This window comes from Lolium perenne, chromosome 2 (genome assembly GCF_019359855.2).
Source record: "Lolium perenne isolate Kyuss_39 chromosome 2, Kyuss_2.0, whole genome shotgun sequence".
NCBI lineage: Eukaryota > Viridiplantae > Streptophyta > Magnoliopsida > Poales > Poaceae > Lolium > Lolium perenne.
This window is the reverse complement of record NC_067245.2, coordinates 303666102-303689072: the sequence shown is the minus strand read 5'-3', so window position 1 is coordinate 303689072 and position 22971 is coordinate 303666102. Positions and strand designations below refer to the sequence as shown.

At 39.0% G+C, this 22971-nt stretch overlaps 1 protein-coding gene across 1 annotated transcript in view; it reads left to right on the top strand.

Moving 5' to 3' along the window:
• The window catches only part of LOC127330848 (alpha-copaene synthase-like), a 33063-nt gene extending 14392 nt beyond the window's left edge, over positions 1-18671 (top strand). Inside the window, exons 2-7 of the mRNA XM_071825206.1 lie at positions 9320-9434; positions 9651-9761; positions 14778-15036; positions 16880-17015; positions 17798-18046; positions 18387-18671. Coding sequence (XP_071681307.1) covers positions 9320-9434; positions 9651-9761; positions 14778-15036; positions 16880-17015; positions 17798-18046; positions 18387-18671 — 1155 coding nt within the window. The remainder of the gene's footprint in view (positions 1-9319; positions 9435-9650; positions 9762-14777; positions 15037-16879; positions 17016-17797; positions 18047-18386) is intronic.
• The last annotated feature ends 4300 nt before the right edge of the window (positions 18672-22971 follow it).

The following is a 22971-nucleotide window of genomic DNA, read 5'->3' as shown; positions in this document are numbered from 1 at the left end:
TGTTTACTCATTATCTTCATCATTGCTTCGAATCGCTGCATTCATCTCATATGCTTACAATAGTATGATCAAGATTATGATAGCATGTCACTTCAGAAATTATCTTTGTTATCGTTTACCTACTCGAGGGCGAGTAGGAACTAAGCTTGGGGATGCTTGATACGTCCCAAACGTATCTATAATTTCTTATGTTCCATGCTACTTTTATGATGATACTCAGATGTTTTATACACATTATATGTCATTATTATGCATTTTCCGGCACTAACCTATTGACGAGATGCCGAAGAGCCAGTTGCTGTTTTTTGCTGTTTTTGGTTTCAGAAATCCTAGTAAGGAAATATTCTCGGAATTGGACGAAATCAACGCCCAGGGTCCTATTTTTCCACGAAGCTTCCAGAAGTCCGAAGAGGAAACGAAGTGGGGCCACGAGGTGGCCACACACTACGGCGGCGCGGCCCAAGCCCTGGCCGCGCTGGCCTGTTGTGTGGGCCCCTCGTGACGCCCCCTGACCTGCCCTTCCGCCTACATATAGTCTTCGTCGCGAAACCCCCAGTATCGAGAGCCACGATACGGAAAACCTTCCAGAGACGCCGCCGCCGCCAATCCCATCTCGGGGGATTCAGGAGATCGCCTCCGGCACCCTGCCGGAGAGGGGAATCATCTCCCGGAGGTCTCTTCATCGCCATGATCGCCTCCGGATCGATGTGTGAGTAGTTCACCCCTGGACTATGGGTCCATAGCAGTAGCTAGATGGTTGTCTTCTCCTCATTGTGCTATCATGTTAGATCTTGTGAGCTGCCTATCATGATCAAGATCATCTATTTATAATGCTACATGTTGTGTTTGTTGGGATCCGATGAATATTGAATACTATGTCAAGTTGATTATCAATCTATCATATATGTTGTTTATGTTCTTGCATGCTCTCCGTTGCTAGTAGAGGCTCTGGCCAAGTTGATACTTGTGACTCCAAGAGGGAGTATTTATGCTCGATAGTGGGTGATGTCTACGCCCCCTCCTTTTCCTGTAGACAGTGTTGAGCCTCCAAGAGCAGAGGTTTGTAGAACAGCAGCAAGTTTCCCTTAAGTGGATCACCCAAGGTTTATCGAACTCAGGGAGGAAGAGGTCAAAGATATCCCTCTCATGCAACCCTGCAACCACAAAGCAAGAAGTCTCTTGTGTCCCCAACACACCTAATAGGTGCACTAGTTCGGCGAAGAGATAGTGAAATACAGGTGGTATGAATAAGCAGTAGCAACGGCACCAGAAAAGTGCTTTGCCCAGGACAGTAAACAAGCAGTAGTAACGCAGTAAAACAGTAAACAAGCAGCAATAGCAGTATTTAGGGACAAGGCCTAGGGATCATACTTTCACTAGTGGACACTCTCAACTTTGATCACATAACAGAATAGATAAATGCATACTCTACACTCTTGTTGGATGATGAACACATTGCGTAGGATTACACGAACCCTCAATGCCGGAGTTAACAAGCTCCACAATTCAATGTTCATATTTAAATAAGCTTAGAGTGCATGACAGATCAACACAACTAAACCAAGTACTAACATAGCATGCACACTGTCACCTTCACACTATGTAGGAGGAATAGATCACATCAATACCATCATAGCAATAGTTAACTTCATAATCTACAAGAGATCATAATCATAGCCTACGCCAAGTACTAACACGGATGCACACACTGTCACCATTACACCGTGCAGGAGGAATAAAACTACTTTAATAACATCACTAGAGTAGCACATAGATAAATTGTGGTACAAAACACATTGCAATCATAAAGGGATATAAATAAGCACTTCACTATGCCATTCATAACAGTGAATAAGTATTCTGTGAAATATAGCCTAAGAGACCCACTTGGTGCACACACTGTCACCTTTACACACGTGGGACAAGGAGTCTCCGGAGATCACATAAGTAAAATTCACTTGACTAGCATAACGACATCTAGATTACAAGCATCATCATATGAATCTCAATCATGTAAGGCAGCTCATGAGATTATTGTATTGAAGTACATAAGGAGAGAGATGAACCACATAGCTACCGGTACAGCCCCGAGCCTCGATGGAGAACTACTCCCTCCTCATGGGAGACAACAGTGTTGATGGAGATGGCGGTGGTGTCGATGGAGGAGCCTTCCGGGGGCACTTCCCCGTCCCGGCGGCATGCCGGAACAGAGACTCCTGTCCCCCAGATCTTGGCTTCGCGATGGCGGCGGCTCTGGAAGGTTTCTTGTACCGTGGCTTTTTCGTCTCGAAGTTTTAGGTCGAGGGGCTTTATATAGGTGAAGAGGCGGCGTCAGAAGGTCAACGGGGCGCCGACACTATAGGGCGGCGCGGCCAGGGCCTGGGCCGCGCCGGCCTATGGTCTGGGTGGCCCGTGCCCCCTCTCTGCCGGTTCTCGTGTGTTCTGGATGCTTCCGGGCAAAATAGGAACCTGGGCGTTGATTTCGTCCAATTCCGAGAATATTTCGTTACTAGGATTTCTGAAACCAAAAACAGCAGAAAACAGCAACTGGCACTTCGGCATCTTGTTAATAGGTTAGTTCCAGAAAATGCACGAATATGACATAAAGTGTGCATAAAACATGTAGATATCATCAATAATGTGGCATGGAACATAAGAAATTATCGATACGTCGGAGACGTATCAGCATCCCCAAGCTTAGTTTCTGCTCGTCCCGGCGAGTAAACGATAAACAAAGATAATTTCTGGAGTGACATGCCATCATAACCTTGATCATACTATTTGTAAAGCATATGTAGTGAATGCAGCGATCAAAACAATGTAAATGACATGAGTAAACAAGTGAATCATATAGCAAAGACTTTTCATGAATAGTACTTCAAGACAAGCATCAATGAGTCTTGCATAAGAGTTAACTCATAAAGCAATAATTCAAAGTAAAAGCATTGAAGCAACACATAGGAAGATTAAGTTTCAGCGGTTGCTTTCAACTTATAACATGTATATCTCATGGATATTGTCAACATAGAGTAATATAATAAGTGCAATATGCAAATATGTAGGAATCACTGCACAGTTCACACAAGTGTTTGCTTCTTGAGATGGAGAGAAATAGGTGAACTGACTCAACATTAAAAGTAAAAGAATGGTCCTTCAAAGAGGAAAGCATCGATTGCTATATTTGTGCTAGAGCTTTGATTTTGAAAACAAGAAACAATTTTGTCAACGGTAGTAATAAAGCATATGTATCATGTAAATTATATCTTACAAGTTGCAAGCCTCATGCATAGTGTACTAATAGTGCCCGCACCTTGTCCTAATTAGCTTGGACTACCGGGATCATCGCAATGCACATGTTTTAACCAAGTGTCACAAAAGGGGTACCTCTATGCCGCCTGTACAAAGGTCTAAGGAGAAAGCTCGCATCGGATTTCTCGCTATTGATTATTCTCAACTTAGACATCCATACCGGGACAATATAGACAACAGATAATGGACTCCTCTTTTATGCATAAGCATGTGGCAACAATTAATTTTCTCATTTGAGATTGAGGATATTGTCCAAAACTGAAACTTCCACCATGGATCATGGCTTTAGTTAGCGGCCCAATGTTCTTCTCTAACAATATGCATGCTCTAACCATAAGGTGGTAGATCGCTCTTATTTCAGACAAGACGAACATGCATAGCAACTCACATGAAATTCAACAAAAGGTAGTTGATGGCGTCCCTAGTGAACATGGTTATCGCACAACGAGCAACTTAATAAGAGATAAAGTGCATAAGTACATATTCAATACCACAATAGTTTTTAAGCTATTTGTCCCATAAGCTATATATTGTAAAGGTGAAGAATGGAAATTTAAAGCTAGCACTCAAGCAATTTATTTTGGAATGGCGGAGAAATACCATGTAGTAGGTAGGTATGGTGGACACAAATGGCATAGTGGTTGGCTCAAGTATTTGGATGCATGAGAAGTATTCCCTCTCGATACAAGGTTTAGGCTAGCAAGGCTATTTGAAACAAACACAAGGATGAAGCGGTGCAGCAAAACTCACATAAAAGACATATTGAAAACATTATAAGACTCTACACCGTCTTCCTTGTTGTTCAAACTCAATACTAGAAATTATCTAGACTCTAGAGAGACCAAATATGCAAACCAAATTTTAGCATGCTCTATGTATTTCTTCATTAATGGGTGCAAAGCATATGATGCAAGAGCTTAAACATGAGCACAACAATTACCAAGTATCACATTACCCAAGACATTTATAGCAATTACTACATGTATCATTTTCCAATTCCAACCATATAACAATTTAACGAAGAAGAAACTTCACCATGAATACTATGAGTAGAAACTAAGGACATACTTGTCCATATGCAACAGCGGAGCGTGTCTCTCTCCCACACAAAGAATGCTAGGATCCATTTTATTCAAACAAAACAAAAACAAAAACAAACCGACGCTCCAAGCAAAGCACATAAGATGTGATGGAATAAAAATATAGTTTCAGGGGAGGAACCTGATAATGTTGTCGATGAAGAAGGGGATGCCTTGGGCATCCCCAAGCTTAGACGCTTGAGTCTTCTTGATATATGCAGGGGTGAACCACCGGGGCATCCCCAAGCTTAGACTTTTCACTCTTCTTGATCATAGTATATCATCCTCCTCTCTTGACCCTTGAAAACTTCCTCCACACCAAACTCGAAACAAACTCATTAGAGGGTTAGTGCATAATCAAAAATCCACATGTTCAGAGGTGACACAATCATTCTTAACACTTCTGGACATTGCTCAAAGCTACTGGAAGTTAATGGAACAAAGAAATCCATCCCACATAGCAAAAGGAGCAATGCGAAATAAAAGGCAGAATCTGTCAAAACAGAACAGTCCGTAAAGACGAATTTTATTGAGGCACCAGACTTGCTCAAATGAAAATACTCAAATTGAATGAAAGTTGCGTACATATCTGAGGATCACTCATGTAAATTGGCATAATTTTCTGAGTTACCTACAGAGAATTTTGCCCAGATTCATGACAGCAAAGAAATCTGTTTCTGCGCAGTAATCCAAATCTAGTATGAACCTTACTATCAACGACTTTACTTGGCACAACAAAACACTAAACTAAGATAAGGAGAGGTTGCTACAGTAGTAAACAACTTCCAAGACACAAATATAAAATAAAGTACTGTAGCAAATTAACACATGGGTTATCTCCCAAGAAGTTCTTTCTTTATAGCCATTAAGATGGGCTCAGCAGTTTTAATGATGCACTCGCAAGAAATAGTATTTGAAGCAAAAGTGAGCATCAAGAAGCAAATCAAAAACATATTTAAGTCTAACATGCTTCCTATGAAAAGGAACCTTGTACACAAATAAATTCATGAAGAGCAAAATGACAAGATCAGGAAGATAAAACAAGTGTAGCTTCAAAAATTTCAGCACATAGAGAGGCATTTTAGTAACATGAAAATTTCTACAACCATATTTTCCTCTCTCATAATAACTTTCAGTAGCAACATGAGCAAACTCAACAATATAACTATCACATAAAGCATTCTTATCATGAGTCTCATGCATAAAATTATTACTCTCCACATAGGCATAATCAATTTTATTAGTTGTAGTGGGAGCAAATTCAACAAAGTAGCTATCATTATTATTCTCATCATCAAATATAGGAGGCATATTGTAATCATAATCAAATTTATCCTCCATAACAGGTGGTACTAAAAGACCAATATCATTATCATAAATAGGAGGCAAAGTATCATCAAAGTAAATTTTCTCCTCAATGCTTGGGGGAATAAAAAGATCATGAAAACCAGCTTCCCCAAGCTTAGAACTTTCTATATTATTATCAACAATGGTGTTCAAAGCGTTCATACTAATATTACTACCAGCATGCAAATAAGATTCCATAGGTTTTTTAATTTTCGCATCAAACAATCCATGTTTTAAATCAGGAAATAGAATAAGAAGATCATTCTTGTCCATTATGACAAACTAGTGTAAACAAGAAACAAAAAGATGAAATTGCAGGATCTAAAGGAAATAGCTTTGAGTACTTACGGCGCCGGAAAATATCTTAGTAGCCGAGATCCGGAGTGTGAGTACCTTTTACCTTTCCTCCCCGGCAACGGCGCCGAGGAAAATAGCTTGATGTCTACGCCCCCTCCTTTTCCTGTAGACAGTGTTGGGCCTCCAAGAGCAGAGGTTTGTAGAACAGCAGCAAGTTTCCCTTAAGTGGATCACCCAAGGTTTATCGAACTCAGGGAGGAAGAGGTCAAAGATATCCCTCTCATGCAACCCTGCAACCACAAAGCAAGAAGTCTCTTGTGTCCCCAACACACCTAATAGGTGCACTAGTTCGGCGAAGAGATAGTGAAATACAGGTGGTATGAATAAGCAGTAGCAACGGCACCAGAAAAATGCTTTGCCCAGGACAGTAAACAAGCAGTAGTAACGCAGTAAAACAGTAAACAAGCAGCAATAGCAGTATTTAGGGACAAGGCCTAGGGATCATACTTTCACTAGTGGACACTCTCAACTTTGATCACATAACAGAATAGATAAATGCATACTCTACACTCTTGTTGGATGATGAACACATTGCGTAGGATTACACGAACCCTCAATGCCGGAGTTAACAAGCTCCACAATTCAATGTTCATATTTAAATAACCTTAGAGTGCATGACAGATCAACACAACTAAACCAAGTACTAACATAGCATGCACACTGTCACCTTCACACTATGTAGGAGGAATAGATCACATCAATACCATCATAGCAATAGTTAACTTCATAATCTACAAGAGATCATAATCATAGCCTACGCCAAGTACTAACACGGATGCACACACTGTCACCATTACACCGTGCAGGAGGAATAAAACTACTTTAATAACATCACTAGAGTAGCACATAGATAAATTGTGATACAAAACACATTGCAATCATAAAGGGATATAAATAAGCACTTCACTATGCCATTCATAACAGTGAATAAGTATTCTGTGAAATATAGCCTAAGAGACCCACACGGTGCACACACTGTCACCTTTACACACGTGGGACAAGGAGTCTCCGGAGATCACATAAGTAAAATTCACTTGACTAGCATAACGACATCTAGATTACAAGCATCATCATATGAATCTTAATCATGTAAGGCAGCTCATGAGATTATTGTATTGAAGTACATAAGGAGAGAGATGAACCACATAGCTACCGGTACAGCCCCGAGCCTCGATGGAGAACTACTCCCTCCTCATGGGAGACAGCAGCGTTGATGGAGATGGCGGTGGTGTCGATGGAGGAGCCTTCCGGGGGCACTTCCCCGTCCCGGCGGCGTGCCGGAACAGAGACTCCTGTCCCCCAGATCTTGGCTTCGCGATGGCGGCGGCTCTGGATGGTTTCTCGTACCGTGGCTTTTTCGTCTCGAAGTTTTAGGTCGAGGGGCTTTATATAGGTGAAGAGGCGGCGTCAGAAGGTCAACGGGGCGCCGACACTATAGGGCGGCGCGGCCAGGGCCTGGGCCGCGCCGGCCTATGGTCTGGGTGGCCTGTGCCCCCTCTCTGGCGGTTCTCGTGTGTTCTGGATGCTTCCGGGCAAAATAGGAACACAGGCGTTGATTTCGTCAATTCGAGAATATTTCGTTACTAGGATTTCTGAAACCAAAAACAGCAGAAAACAACAACTGGCATTTCGGCATCTTGTTAATAGGTTAGTTCCAGAAAATGCATGAATATGACATAAAGTGTGCATAAAACATGTAGATATCATCAATAATGTGGCATGGAACATAAAAAATTATCGATACGTCGGAGACGTATCAGTGGGTTCATGCCTCCATTAAATCTGGGACAGTGACAGAAAGTTCTAAGGTTGTGGATGTGCTGTTGCCACTAGGGATAAAACATCGATGCTTTGTCTAAGGATATTTGTGTTGATTACATTACGCACCATACTTAATGCAATTGTCTGTTGCTTGCAACTTAATACCGGAAGGGGTTCGGATGATAACCTGAAAGTGGATTTTTTGGCATAGATGCATGCTGGATAGCGGTCTATGTACTTTGTCGTAATGCCCTGATTAAATCTCATAGTACTCATCATGATATTTGTATGTGCATTGTTATGCCTTCTTTATTTGTCAATTGCCCAACTGTAATTTGTTCACCCAACATCTGTTTATCTTATGGGAGGACACCACTAGTGAACTGTGGACCCCGGTCCTATTCTTTACATCTGAAATACAATCTACTGCAATTGTTCTTTACTGTTCTTCGCAAACAAACATCATCATCCACACTATACATCTAATCCTTTGTTTACAGCAAGCCGGTGAGATTGACAACCTCACTGTTACGTTGGGGCAAAGTACTTTGATTGTGTTGTGCAGGTTCTACGTTGGCGCCGGAATCCCTGGTGTTGCGCCGCACTACACTCCGCCACCAACAACCTTCAACGTGCTTCTTGGCTCCTCCTGGTTCGATAAACCTTGGTTTCTTTCTGAGGGAAAACTTATTGCTGTGCACATCACACCTTCCTCTTGGGGTTCCCAATGGACGTGTGTCTCACGCGCATCAATGTACAACATGTATGGCAGTGCCAATTTGGAATAAGGGACCACTAAATCTGTCAATAATATTTCATGTGTTATCTTGCTATACTTAGAATATTTGAACAAACGAATTTATGATTGACAAATTAATGATCAAGATTAAATTATCATATTATGTCCATTTATGTGCAAGGCGTGATGACTAACATATATAGTTTAACTGAAGTTGTGTTTTCTCTATTTTGTGTAGATCATACTGTCTATTTTTCTTCAAGCTTTGCACAAGTAAATATCAAGGTGATATGTATGTGTGTGACTTATTTCAAAAAATTAAACATTTAAATAGCATAATTAGATTTTTTTTATATCATGTGCACCTACACCTAGGTTCTCCATCATATTTTCGATGCTATGTGTTCCTATTATAAATATATGGTTATCTATACTATTGTAATCTACTCATATTTATTTCACTCCTGATAAATTGTAGTACTAATATCACACCCCTCCCCTAATTTTTGTTGTGGTAAATAAAACTTTGCACTTAACTACCCCAATTTTGGTTTAATCTTAATTATAAATGCATGAATGTTAGGGATCTTTGGAATGGATAACAAACAGATCCGATGAACTGAAAGAAGATATCCGTGTATTGCTCAGTACTCGCAAAAACACGATAGAGAGAATGTTCTTACTAGATACACTACAACATCTGGGAATCGATTACCACTTTGAAGAGCAGATCAACATGGTTTTAAGACAAATATTGGAAAGTGAAATTAGCAACTCCAACTTGCATGAAGTTTCTCTTCGGTTTCGGTTGCTTAGGGAGCAAGGACATTGGGTATCTCCAGGTATCCATCTTTACTTTTATATCATAATTGTTGGGAAAAATGTTAATGCCAGAAAATCATAAAGATATATTTTTATAATTATAGCTAACTGGGTTACCAATCTTGAATTTCTTATTCTTGAAAATAATAATTTCATAAACTAGGTATTATATATACCACAATTAAAACCTTGTTATCTTTGTGATGGCTAGCAACATGATTTTTTCGAGCTTGTAGATGTTTTCAATAAATTCAGAAGTGAAGATGGCAGCTTCATCAGGGATATAATGAATGATCCTAAGGGTCTATTAAGCTTATACAATGCAACTCATCTGCTCGTTCATGGTGAGAAAATGTAATAACCCAGAACATAGGAACAACGAAGGGTAGATTTAGAAATGGGATGTGCATTTCATCGCTAAACGGGGGAAATTTTCGCGCCTTATTGCAACTAAACCTAAGAGGGATCGAGGTTCTCTCTCATTTTGCACTTAGGGTTAGGCAATGTGAGTTAGGGAAATTTCGACATGATCTCTTTTGTATCTTGATTGATTTGGGGAATTGATTTCATTTGACAAGTGTTAATACATTTAACAATAAACATTGAACAATATAAATGGAATTCATAATTCAAACAACTTATGAATTCAAACAACTTTGAATTTCAAAGTGAATCATAAATACAATGTTTATTCCAGAATATAAATGTTACATAAATCAAAAGCTCATAAACAAAAACTTGGGCTTTATTGATATCACAACACAGATTACAAAGTCTTTACAATATTCTTGATACAAAAATTGATGAATAATAAACAGAAATGAAAATGAAGATTACAATATTATTCCTAAACTAAAACTTAGACTAAATGACTTGAAGTATTTCTTCATGGTCATGTCCATCTTCAAAACCTGCAAAACAAAGAACCAACACTAGCCAGAATGTTAGTGTTAGTCAAATAGTTCAGTTTGGACAGTTAGCAAATAACACAATGTTCAGTTTGGACAGTGCAAACTGTCACCACACACCTGTGCTTGTCCAAAACCAGGGACAGCACAAGATAAGGGCAAGAACGAGACCAAACCTGAGCACACACCAGGGCTCAAGTTTCAGCATATGAGAGCACACAGCTCAAGTGTGCTGGGCAGCAACAGCAAGGCCATGCAACAGATTAGTCACCAAGCAAGCCAGGCTTGTGTGTCAATGCAGGGATAGAAGCAGGGTTCATATAAAAGGGGCACAAACCCTAGAAATCATAACCAGTCGACTAGATAAGATTCACCAGGTAAGGGTGAAGCAAGAACAAGCTCAGTTCATCCAGTTCTTGAGCAAGAACAGAACCAACACACACAACCACTTAAGCCACCAGAAATCATGGTGACCTAGAAGATCATCCAAGATCTGGAGGTGAAGGGCTGTGAACAAACCCAAGTCTGCATCAACAAAACATTTCTTTCTAGGAGCTGGAACAAGGTATACCTAGTTCCTGGAAAAGATCCAATGGATCTAATCCATCATATGCATGAAATAAGCATGGGATGAGCAGATGCTCATATGGGTAGATCATCACTTGGTTTTCACCAAGGATTACTGCCAGTCAAAAGCTACTAAGATAGAAACCATCCAGATACAGATCATGTGCACAGAAGCTAGAAATCATGCACAGATGCACACACTAGCAAGATCACATGCACAGATAGCACCAGTAGATAGCAAAGATTAGCAACCAAGACTACACAGAAAATCCTAAGCATGCAACCATCAGAAACCCTAGATTTCTTCACAGGCAAGCATATTGGCATTCATAGTTACTATGATCCCCAAATATGCAAGCAAAGATGAGTAGCCAACAAGATCCAACCAACTAGGTGAGCAACCAGTCAGTAGCAAGGCTACTGAGGTCACATCACACTTAGCACCAATTAAAAGAAAGCTAAATAGATCACATCACTATCCAGTAATGGATTCAGACTCTAATTGCTTGTAAAAGAATCATGAACAGCAAATTCATATTCAAGCAAGTCATTTAAATCATCACTGCATAAGCAGTTCATCATCATTAAGTAATCCAAGCATGAATTTATCACAGATCCATGCTAAGCATGACAGCTGCATACTGTTAAGCAATACAGTCTAATTCATAGCCACTAGAGCAAGTCTAGATAGCTAAAAATAAGCAACAGCACAAGTAAGCAACAGCACAGTGATGCTTGAGCATCAGCATCACCAGATAAGTGAATCATTTAACCACAGTATTAGCCAGTAAGCCATCACTGACAATCAATTGATCAAATGGATCAATCATAGCAAGCCAAGTTACACAGAGAGGTTAGCCAACAAGCAAGAAATGATCCAATGGATCATTGGCTTGCAGAGGTAACAACTTGAAGCATATCCACGGGCACCAGCACACACACAAGTGTCACAGATACAATACAAGTACACCTAGACAAGCATAGCATGGCATAGTTAGCTCTTGAGCAAGCACAGTAGAGCATGGCAAGTGTAGAGCATGCTAGGAACAGCAGAGAAGTAAGCACAACATGGACAGCAAGCAAAGCAGCAGGTGCCAGTACCAGTAAATGGTAATTGGGCCATGAGCTTGCAATTAACAGAAGCACAAGCAAATTGCATAGGAGTAGCATAGCTCTGTGTGATCACAGGATCACCAGAGAGCAGCAGAGCATGAGGAGGAAGAAGAACAGAAGCATGGGAGGCGCACAAAAGAGGTAGAGGAGAGACAACACTTACTTGCGCCTGGAAGCAGAGGCTAGGGCATGGCGAGGCAGTGCTCGCGCGGCCCTAACAGCTGCAAGTCCAGGGTAGGCGCCGACGTTACGCCGGCGAACCCAGACACGAAACCGCACCACCATAGCAAGCACCTGAGGCGACGGCACGAGTACTGCAAGCAGCACCCGCGCCAGGTCAACCCCAGGCGCGTACCATCGTCGGCGAGGACGAGATCTCGCCGGAGTTCGTCGAGGCGATTCTCCAGTGGATCCAGATCGAGGCGATTCGCCAGGAGAGGACGAGAAGGGAGAAACTGTGCGGACAGATCGATAGATCTGCTCGCGGCGGTTCAGGTTCGGTAGGTGGCTACGGCGGAGGAGGCCGGCGATGGCCGGAGCAGGGCGGCGGCCATGGCGGCGACGCCATCGCCACGGGAGTCGCCAGAGATTAGGGTTAGGTCGAGTGAGTGAGAGGGCCGAGTGAGAGTGAGTGAGGTGGGCCGCTTCGGCGCCACCGAACCCAAAAGGGGGCCAGCCTTATTGGGCCGTCCCTGGGTTAGGTTATTGGGCTGGGCCCAATATGAGTCCAGGGGGTATTTTGGTCTTTTTACATTTAATAAAAGACCAAAACTTTACCAAATTTTAATAAATCATAAACAACTCTAAAAATCCAATAAAAATTGGATTTATGAATGAAAAATAAATCTTAACCAGAATAAAATATGAAATGGAATTTATGAAACAAATTCAAAATTATGAATTTTCAGAATTTAAATAATAACTTGGAATTTAAAATTATTATTTCCTTGTAATTTAAATTCAAGGAAAAATCTCAAATAAGTTCAAATATTTATTTTCAAACATTTCAAAATGAAATTCTACTAATCCAAGTCATTTCTTTTGAAAGAGGGTATTTTTCCCAGAAAAATACTATACTCCTTTTTATTCCAAAAACTATAGAGTTCACTCTATAATTTCAAATTATTTTGGAATGACTAAGGTAATCATCAAGTAAAATCATTTTACTTTGAATTGTTGTACTTTGTGTGAATCACAATGATTAATACTTTTAAATCAATTGTAAATTACCGTCAAAGACATAAATCTTAAATACAACCCTAAATTGTAATAACTCATTGGGGTAAGGGATTCAACATAAAATAATCCATCCATGATTGCATTATTTGGATTTTTATAACATTGTCCTTACCGGACAATGATGCTTCTTACAGAACCCGAGGTCCAGGTTCCATCAACTGCATTGAACTGCACTATCTCGCAGTCCACAGGCAAGTTCACCCTTGCTCATGTCAACTTGATTATTTTCTATTACTTTAATGCAAAGCTATATACTTATCATTCCTGCATCGCAAATGAAATGTTATTTTCCAACTATGAATATGACTATGTGGCTGGCAATGGAACCATGGTATGTGTTGATATGGTGGAGGTTCCATTGCAATGGGTTATATCACCCTAGGATTAATTACCAATGCCGTCCAGTGATTCTAGCGCCGTACAAACCGCGTTGACCATGAGATCTATAATGGCTCTGGAAAAGCCAGCTGTATCTTTTCCCTTCTGCACGCCAACGGATCGGAGAGACGGTGGGGTGCTGGAGGCACTGCCGCAATAGGTTGGGAAATCCTTTTAAATCCCCATCCATTGGTGATGTTAATCTCTTTCGATCTATGAGGGATTGTCCGGAGTACACCATGAGTAAAGCCGTATTATCGGGGGAAAGTCTACTGGAGGTGTACGGTCGGACAAAAGGGTGGGTTTGCAGTCGCGGAGAAGGCGGTGTGGGCTTGGATCTTTATACCTGGCCTCACACCAAAGGAAGTGTGAACGGGGGCAAGTCCCTGCGGATGGCAAAAAGGGTGAGATCTCTTGTGGGAAAAGTAACGCACCTCTGCAGAGTGTATCAAATTGTGGCTGTCACTCCCTGTTCCGGGAAGGGAGCTGACAGCCTAGGAAAGGAACTCCACGAAGTTCTGGTCAACTTTGTGAAAACTGACGGGCATAGTTTTCATAATAAAAGCAACCTTTTGAAGAAATGTTTTCAAAACATGCATTGACCTGCGATTTCCTGATCAATGGTCGTAGCTAGTGCATCAAACACCTTTTATTCTTTTAGAACTTGCTGAGTACCTCTGTACTCACTTTCTTTCGACACCCTTGCTAGACTGTGATCCGGAAGTGGAGGCTATCAACGATGGAGCACCAGAAGGAAGCTACGAGCTGGTCTACGAAGAACCTGATCTTACCGGCGGAGTGGAAGGCGTAGACTATGGGATAGTCTACGGACCAGATGACACGGAGGTGGAGGAGTAGTGACATACCCTAGCAACATAGAGCCGAGCAGCGTAGAACTTACCTAAATAAGTTGTTGAGCTCTTTATATTTGTTATGAGTTGTAATCGTACTTAAGTAGTATCTTAGGGTGTTCTCATAGGACCTGTGAGAATACCAACTTGTTAAGACAATGTTTGTAATAAAGTATGGAGTGTTATGACCTGCAATGTTTCTGTTGTACCACTCTGAGGGATATGGCAATTTGTGAGGAAGCCCCTTCACAAAGATCATATCAACGACTTGTATACTACAACATGCAGTGGTATGCTGGGTCACCGCAGAAAACACTTGAAGAAGCAATGGATTTTAGCAGGCATCATCTTAAATTAATGAGTGGCAGCCTCAAGTTCCCATTAGATAAGCAAGTCCAGCGGGCCCTTTGCATACCGCTACCAAGGACCAATAAGAGGGTGGAAATGATGCATTATATCCTGGAGTATGAACAAGAGGATCATACCTTAATTCTATTGGAGCTTGCAAAACATGATTTTAACCTTCAGCAACATGTCCACCTAAAGGAGCTCAAAGCTATAACTAGGTATGTTATTTTTTCCCAGTCAACATGATGACATTAAGAAAGGAATAAGTCATTCATCGGTTCATATATTCATGCATTCCTTCTATTTCACTATGAATTTCGCTTGTGTTATTGGATATTCATCAAATAAAGATATATCTGAAATCTCCATCTTAGTGAATTTCTTTGGAACTAAAAGGCAAATATATGTGTGCATGGTAGGAAAAGTAGATATATGGTACAATAATGGAGTAAATATTAAACGGATTGCTTAATAGGGCTAGATATAGTATAATTTAACTCCATGGAAAATTTACTACATAAAGTAACATAAAATTAATTCTCAGGCGGTGGAAAGATTTTTATGGATACATACAGCTAAGCTTTATTCGAGATCGTGTGGTGGAGGGATTCACTTGGGCCTCTGTGTTGTTCTACGATACAGGCTTTGAGTTTGTCCGAAGTATCATCACAAAGATGATTGTACTAATTACCACATTAGATGACATCTATGATAACCATGCCACGCTGGAGGATTGTCGGAAACTACATGAAGCCATACAAAGGTTTGATTAATTGAGCTTTGCATTTTTATCAATATATTGGCCTACCTATTTAGATTCTTAATCTAGTAAGGTAATATATTTCATACCATATCATGAATTCCTAATAATTGGAAATTAATCGTGAAAAATAATACCTATCCCCCAAGATTTTCACAATGGTGAGAATGATATCTCAGATATAAGCATGTGTGTGCCAGCTAGTAACGACTTATAGCATTCAAGATGATTTAGTTCATACCTCACACATTGTCACGTGCATAGTGGAGCAGCTGCATTCACACACCCAAATGGAGTTGATATAATTTATGGGAAACGCCGCTCCAAATAGAATAGAAGTTCTGAGGAAAAACAAACTTATATTTGCTACCATGTGTGCTAAGCTAACAAAATATACATTTTTACTATATACATGTAGTTCAACCTGCAGCAGGGATGATTAGGTGGTCAGCAAAAATATCAGCTGAAAATTTACTAGTGTCACAAATGTCACTAGTCTATGTTACTTCCTCCATAGTTGAAAGCAACATACCGGTGATATCATGCAAAGTCTTATTTACTAGGGTGCAGACTCATTTTATCTTGAAATATGTGATATTATAGTAACATAGCTAGTTACCACAAGCATCTCTCTCCACATTTAATTGCATGCCATATGATTAAAATGCCTAGTTAGTATTGCATGTGGGAACTTATTATCGACTAAATTACTCCCACTATTAATAGTGTGAGAATCTCATATAGTAAGAGGCGAGAGAAAATGTGGTTTCTCTACTCGAATGCTGAATTAGTAGTGCCAAAGCCCAAATTAAATGATCCGGTCGCTTAAGATGCGCGAGTATAACATAGAAAGTTCAGTTACCTACAACCTCACAATTATATATTTCCATTTTTAAAGGCTTGACACGAGTATGTTTTCTTTGCCATTTCAAAGGATTATTCCACTATTAATGTGATGCTTATTTTGTTTTTGTAGTGTTACATGGTTGTATTTTACCTTATTATATTGATTCTTGGAACATATAGATATTCTATCGTTAGAAGTAAAGGGTAAAAAAAGAAAAATTATATCCAAGATGTAGGAAGAACAACAAATATTGTACTAGTAATGTTAGAGTCATCCCAGAGAAATTAGCCACAGATAGAATTCTTAACGAGTGATCTGTCAATAACGGGAACATGTATCTCTTCTTGATGAAATCTGGTTTAAATTAAACAAAGATAAGAAAGTGATTTGATTATCATGCATCAACAAATCATTGACCTAACGAATCTTGTGTCAAATGCAATTCACCTTGTAGATGGGATCATAGCGCTGTTTCTATTCTACCGAAGTACCTGAAAAAGTTCTATATGGAGATATTAAGGACATTCCAGAATGTTGAGGTTGAAATGCCAATTAATATTAACTATGATATTGCACATCTCAAGAGAGCGGTAATATATATTTAATATTTGTGTATATTGTGAAAACAACAACATATACCATATATCTTGTTGCCTCAACATATAGATTCAAAGAAAGTTTAGCTCAATATACAATCTCAGCTCTGCAATAATTGTACTCACTCGATATAATTCCATGATAGTTTCAAGATTGACATGCTATCTAATATGTATCTTTAATTATTTACATTTTATAATTTCATGTCAATATAAAATTATAAATTGGACTATAAGAATATCTAGTTGAAAATATTATTGCCTACAAAATAATAAAAAGTTTATGTAATGCCTTTAGTCTTGAAAAATATTGATATTTAATTTGGGAATTTATGTGGTCTAAAATATGTCTATGGCCATACTCAATATTAATATTGAAATCTAATAAATATATCGTGTTGGACAAGTGTTTTTTTTAGAAAAACATGTCCAGAACACATCTAATACTCCCTCAGTCCCAAATTAGATGCCATAGATTTGTCTAGATAGATACATAGAAATCTTAACAAATTTGTAACAAGTAATTCCGGTTAGATGGATTAAGATACTTCTGAAAGCATTAAATTGATGCCTTAGGAATTTGAAAAAGAATGCTTTTTAAATTAATGCTTCTATAAACTAGAGAGAGTAGTAGTCAAAGTAAATAATAATAATAATAATAATTTGATTTGTACTAAATATATAATGTAAATCATGTAAGAACACACATATGTAGTGAATAACAAATCTCACTACCTATAATTTGTTTTATTAATATTCATTTGCTGGACACGCAGGTCCAAAATAATGTGATGGGTTATCTTCATGAAGCGGAATGGTCACACCAGAATCACAAGCCAAGTTTTGTGGATCATGTGAAGTTAACTAGCCTGAACATAGGCGTGCCGGCAATATGTGTGAGTATGATGACATGCATGAATGACCAAATGATGAAGCCAGCACTCGAGTGGGCAGCAAGTGTCCCGGATGTCATCATAGCAGTAGGAAAGATTTCCCGTTTCATGAATGACATTGGTGCATTTGTGGTATATATGATATTTCTAGATAATGTATGGCATGTTACTCATTTTATTCACATAAATATGAGGTTCAAGAAGTTGATATTTAATCTTGAGAAACAATTTAAATAAAATGTGAGTTACATGAAACAAAAAATTATCAAATCAAAATTTAGAATTATTTATAATAATGTCATTTTTGCAATGCTACCCTTAACTCAATTTCTAGATTTTGCATAACATATTATATATTTAAAGAGGGGTAGTGATTTTACTATTACAATTACTACACATGTGTGCGAGATTATTACTTTAATGTGATACATAATTATTTAATCTAAACGTGAGTGTTGATGCAATCATACAGCGTCGGAAGTGCAAGGGCGATCTTCCAAGCACCGTGGAGCGTTACATAAGTGAGCATTGCGTCACAAGTGAGGTGGCCATTACAAGAATTGATACATTGATGGAAGAGGAATGGAGGACCCTGAACCAAGACCGCTTCAAAAACCATGCTCTTCTCCCAGCATTACAACAATTTATTAGCTTAGCTATTAGTACAATATTTTTTTATGGCAACAGGAATGATGTGTACACACACAAGACACACATCGGGTGCACTATTGAGAGTCTCTTCATCAAGCCTATCTAGTATTTACTGAATGTATGGTTGTGATGATATGTTGTTTAATCGTGGCATATATTTATTCTAGGTACTTGGTTTCGCCTTTATATATGGAAATATCATCATGTATGCTTATGAGGCACTAATACAAATAGAGTTTTACTAAAAAGAAAGTATGTATTTGTTCATCCTTACGGTGTGATAATATTTTCCCACTTACCCATCTACTAAATAATGTTATATTTTTCGGAAGAATCAATAAATTATTCTTGTTGTGCTTGCCGTAGAGGAAGGGCATTGGGGATTTCTTGTGCGAGGCATTGCATATGCAGTTAGAGTGAGGAATGATGATTAACTCTCGATGAGAAAATACATAGAACTTATTGTTGACATACTACAGAAAAGCTTAACAAAGATTTTCCTTTCGCACACACCATCTCTAATGTAATTATCACATATTGCTTTATTTAAGCCTACTACAATGTAATAGCACATTAAGACAACTATTGAAATAAGCACTCAACATATGTGATGGAGACTCTATGTGATTTGCTTTTCGGCTAGACCACCAAAGACCACCTAAATTGTACCCTGATATGGATAAGAAATCCCCATCCTCAATTCGCCTAGCCGCATCCGCACCCTCATTGCACCTTTACCCATTAGGTCTCCCAGTTTTCATTGCTAGATGACTATAGCGGCGAGCTTTCTCCTACTTTGCCTTTCACTGGCCGCTCTTGCCACATATTCCCAATGTTCGTCACATTCCTTCCTAGTTTTGTGAAGAGTGGTGGAAGGTGCCATGGAGAAGCACGGGTGAAGGATACAAGAGCTCCATCCATCTCTCATTTTTTTTGGAGTTTTGTCCCACCTCGTTGATTCCTTAGGCCTCGTTACGAATTGAAGGGGAGGTATTATCAGTGAGTTGTGGTTTGGATGGCAAATACAAACATCTATCTCTAATATCCACAAGTATAGAAGATTGATTATAGCATGTTTCAATAAGTAATTAGTGTCAAAATCACCAGTAGTTGAAGGTATTTTTTATAACTTCACATTGAAATTATATTATTATTTTGGTTTCATTGGAAAAATGAGTGACTTGCCAGACCCCGAGTCAAATGGACCTGGGATTGAAGACAATGACCTGGAGCACTTGGACCTCAGGAGGGGAGACTGGAGGCCCAAAAGAGACCAGGTGTCCTTGGTCCCACCCCGGGCCTTTCCACCCATGTTATTTTCCTCCTCGAGTGTCGCCATTCATCCATCTTCATCTCAGACTTGAAGTCTTGACCTAAAAACTCCTATAAAAATGACCCCCGAGGCGTTCTACAGGGACGCGGCCACGAAAACACAGAAACACCGAAACAGTACCAAAACCACCGAAGATTAGAGGGCGAAACGATGTCGGAGCCGCCTCCGGTTGGATCTCTAACCTCTCCAACAACATCAACATGAGGAAGAAGGGAGTAGTTCACCTCTGGACTATGGGTTTGTGGCAGTAGCTTGATCTATTTATCTCTTGTGCTATCATTGATTTAGTACCATATAAGCTGCCCAACATAATTATAGTCATCTATATAATTCCTATATATGTGGTGGATCTTTATTCTATGAGTTGATATTTGAGATTGGAATTCTATTATGTGTGAGATGTATTTGTAGATGCATATTATTTAAATGTTCTTAAGTAATTGTTATGATCCAACTTGTATGAGAGAGCGTGTGTGGGAAAATGTGCGTATTAGTTGGAATAACATGGTGGTTGCAATTGGATAGTGACAAAAAATTGGAGATCCACGATTGTTTTTACCTTTTTTGTTACATCACTAGGGATTAATTGAATGCATGTGTTATAATTATCTAGTGATAGCTAAGATAATCTTGTTTGCTTAAGATAACACATTTGATATTTAAACATCATGTCAAAAGTATCAAAGGCTATACTCTGTTTATTCTTAATTCTAGATTGCATGAAGTTTTCCCTTTCTGGAGGTGTATAAGAGAGATGTGTTGCATCATCTCTACAAAAACGCGTGATGCCCATATAAATGCTTATCATACACATAATGAAGTTTTATCAATATTATATTGCTAGTGAATTGTTTTATGTCCGTTACACCTTATAAGAGAATAATCAACTGAACACATGAAACCCAACCAACTTTTTATTATAAAAACAACTTTCCAACACTTTTATCACTTTTCATATTTTCTCCATTAATAATTCCGAAAATAAAAAAACACGTTTACTATTAGCAAACACAAACAAAAACCCAAAAATACCTTTATCTTATTGTTTTAACTTTCCTTGTCTAGTCATATATTATTTTACTTTATTTATTTACAAGTTTATTTCAGTTTTACTAATACGAAACCTTGTGCTTGACAACCACATGGTGGAGTTGGGAACACAAGGCAAAGACTTTGTGTTGTAAGTTGCTTGAAGAGGAGAAGGAAAAGATATCTCTCCGTCAATTCCTCGAAAGTTCGATATAAACGCTCGAGTCACCCTTGTGGGCAAGAAACGATTATTTCTACAATATTTTGTACTTGGAATCCCAATGAGTTGGTACACACTGAGTTGTTGTTGTCATCAGGCAAGATTCAAAACCAATTTCCTTGATAAAACAGCGGATATGGTGTTTCTTTGTCCCAAATGTCCATCTAGTTGTAGTACGTGTCAGTTTCTTCACAACATTTCTAATTAGTTTGGTTTAACTGACAATATCCTTAGTACTGAATCTCTATAACTTCCCAAGAATAATAATGTGAAGTCTTTATGATAGCTTCAAGTACATAAAGGAGCTCCCATCATGACTTACTATACCAAATAGGTGTAATTTAGTTTTAATATATACTTATCCCTTTTTATATTCCATTAGAAGTGTAAGTTTATATAGAAAATCAATAATATTTGGCAAGAATATCCACAACAATCGTGTGTTGGACCCATATCGCAAAGGTGTGCACGGAGACACATTCTATGGCCCGCAAATAAAATTGCCGCTAGTGACTCCTCGCTTACTTCAATCCCTGCTTGAATCGGCTCACTGATCCTTGGGTTTGCTCAATTCAGCATTTCCTCCTTTGTACAACTCGTCCGCAAAGTTCTCAATGTGATTTTACATATTACCCACAAGAAACAAATATTGTCATGAATTAACTAATATTGTGATATATCAACCTCCTAATTTTATTTGTGTTTCTTTGCTTGTTAATAGACGTCTTGTTATGTAAAAAAACATGTTTGGTGAAGTCACGGCAGTTTGCGTCCAGCCATGCAGCTGCCCCAGATCACTATCAAAATGAAATTGAAATTATTACTACTATTTGGTTGTTATATGCTGTTTTCATTAAATTCAATGCAGCAGCTAGGTTCGTTATCAACTGGCACTGATCCACTTTAACTCCTACATTTCTGTGCCCTTCAAACAAGTACGCACTTGATCTCACACGTTGCAACGTAGGGTTCTTTTCTCTCTACATGTACCTATCTATATGTTTATAGCCTGACAAGCTTGCATGCATGTGTACCACGGCACTATGTAGCTTGGTAGTTTGAGAATGATGCTGTGGTCCATATATAGGCCAACTTGGCCGACACATTGGCTTAATTGAGTTCTCATCAACTCGACGGTAGCTATGGAAGTCCTAATCAACCAATTAAGTAGCCAAAAGGGAAATTAGCGACGAACATTTTAATCGCTTTGGAATGACTTCCACCCTAAAGGGGCCGTTTGGAATGGAGGTAAATTAGTGGTGGCATTGGGTATTTAGCTCAAAGTTAAACTAAATAGTGATGAACCCACTATTTTTACCCTTAATCCAAACAGGGCCTAAACAGTTAGCCAAAAACGTCTACAAATATATGCTTACCAACAGATGGCAATTAGAAAAAAATCACACAATGATGAGCTCTTGTGTGATAAGATGTTGCTGTCATTATTCTACAAGGATAAGCACCAAAGATTATTCTAAATATGTCACGTAATGTAACATTTGTGATAATAATGTGGCAAAGTGTGTACACAATGATACAAAAGACCGCACCACATATTGCAGAAGCAAAGAGCAATAAACTTGTCTTTATCTAAAATGAAGTTATGAACGTCACCTAGCTATCTAGCCTAACAACCAACATTTCAACGCTCCGATATTTTTGGATAATTTTTTTTTGGTGTGGTATGGATAAGAAATATATGTCGGATGAGTGTAGTGCCCCATAGGATTCTTGGTTATCCAACTTGTATAGTATCTAGTCTAATCCTTCTGATTTAGGTTGTTATGTTTTGAAGGTTAGGCAGGCATAGCTTTCCTTGTACGT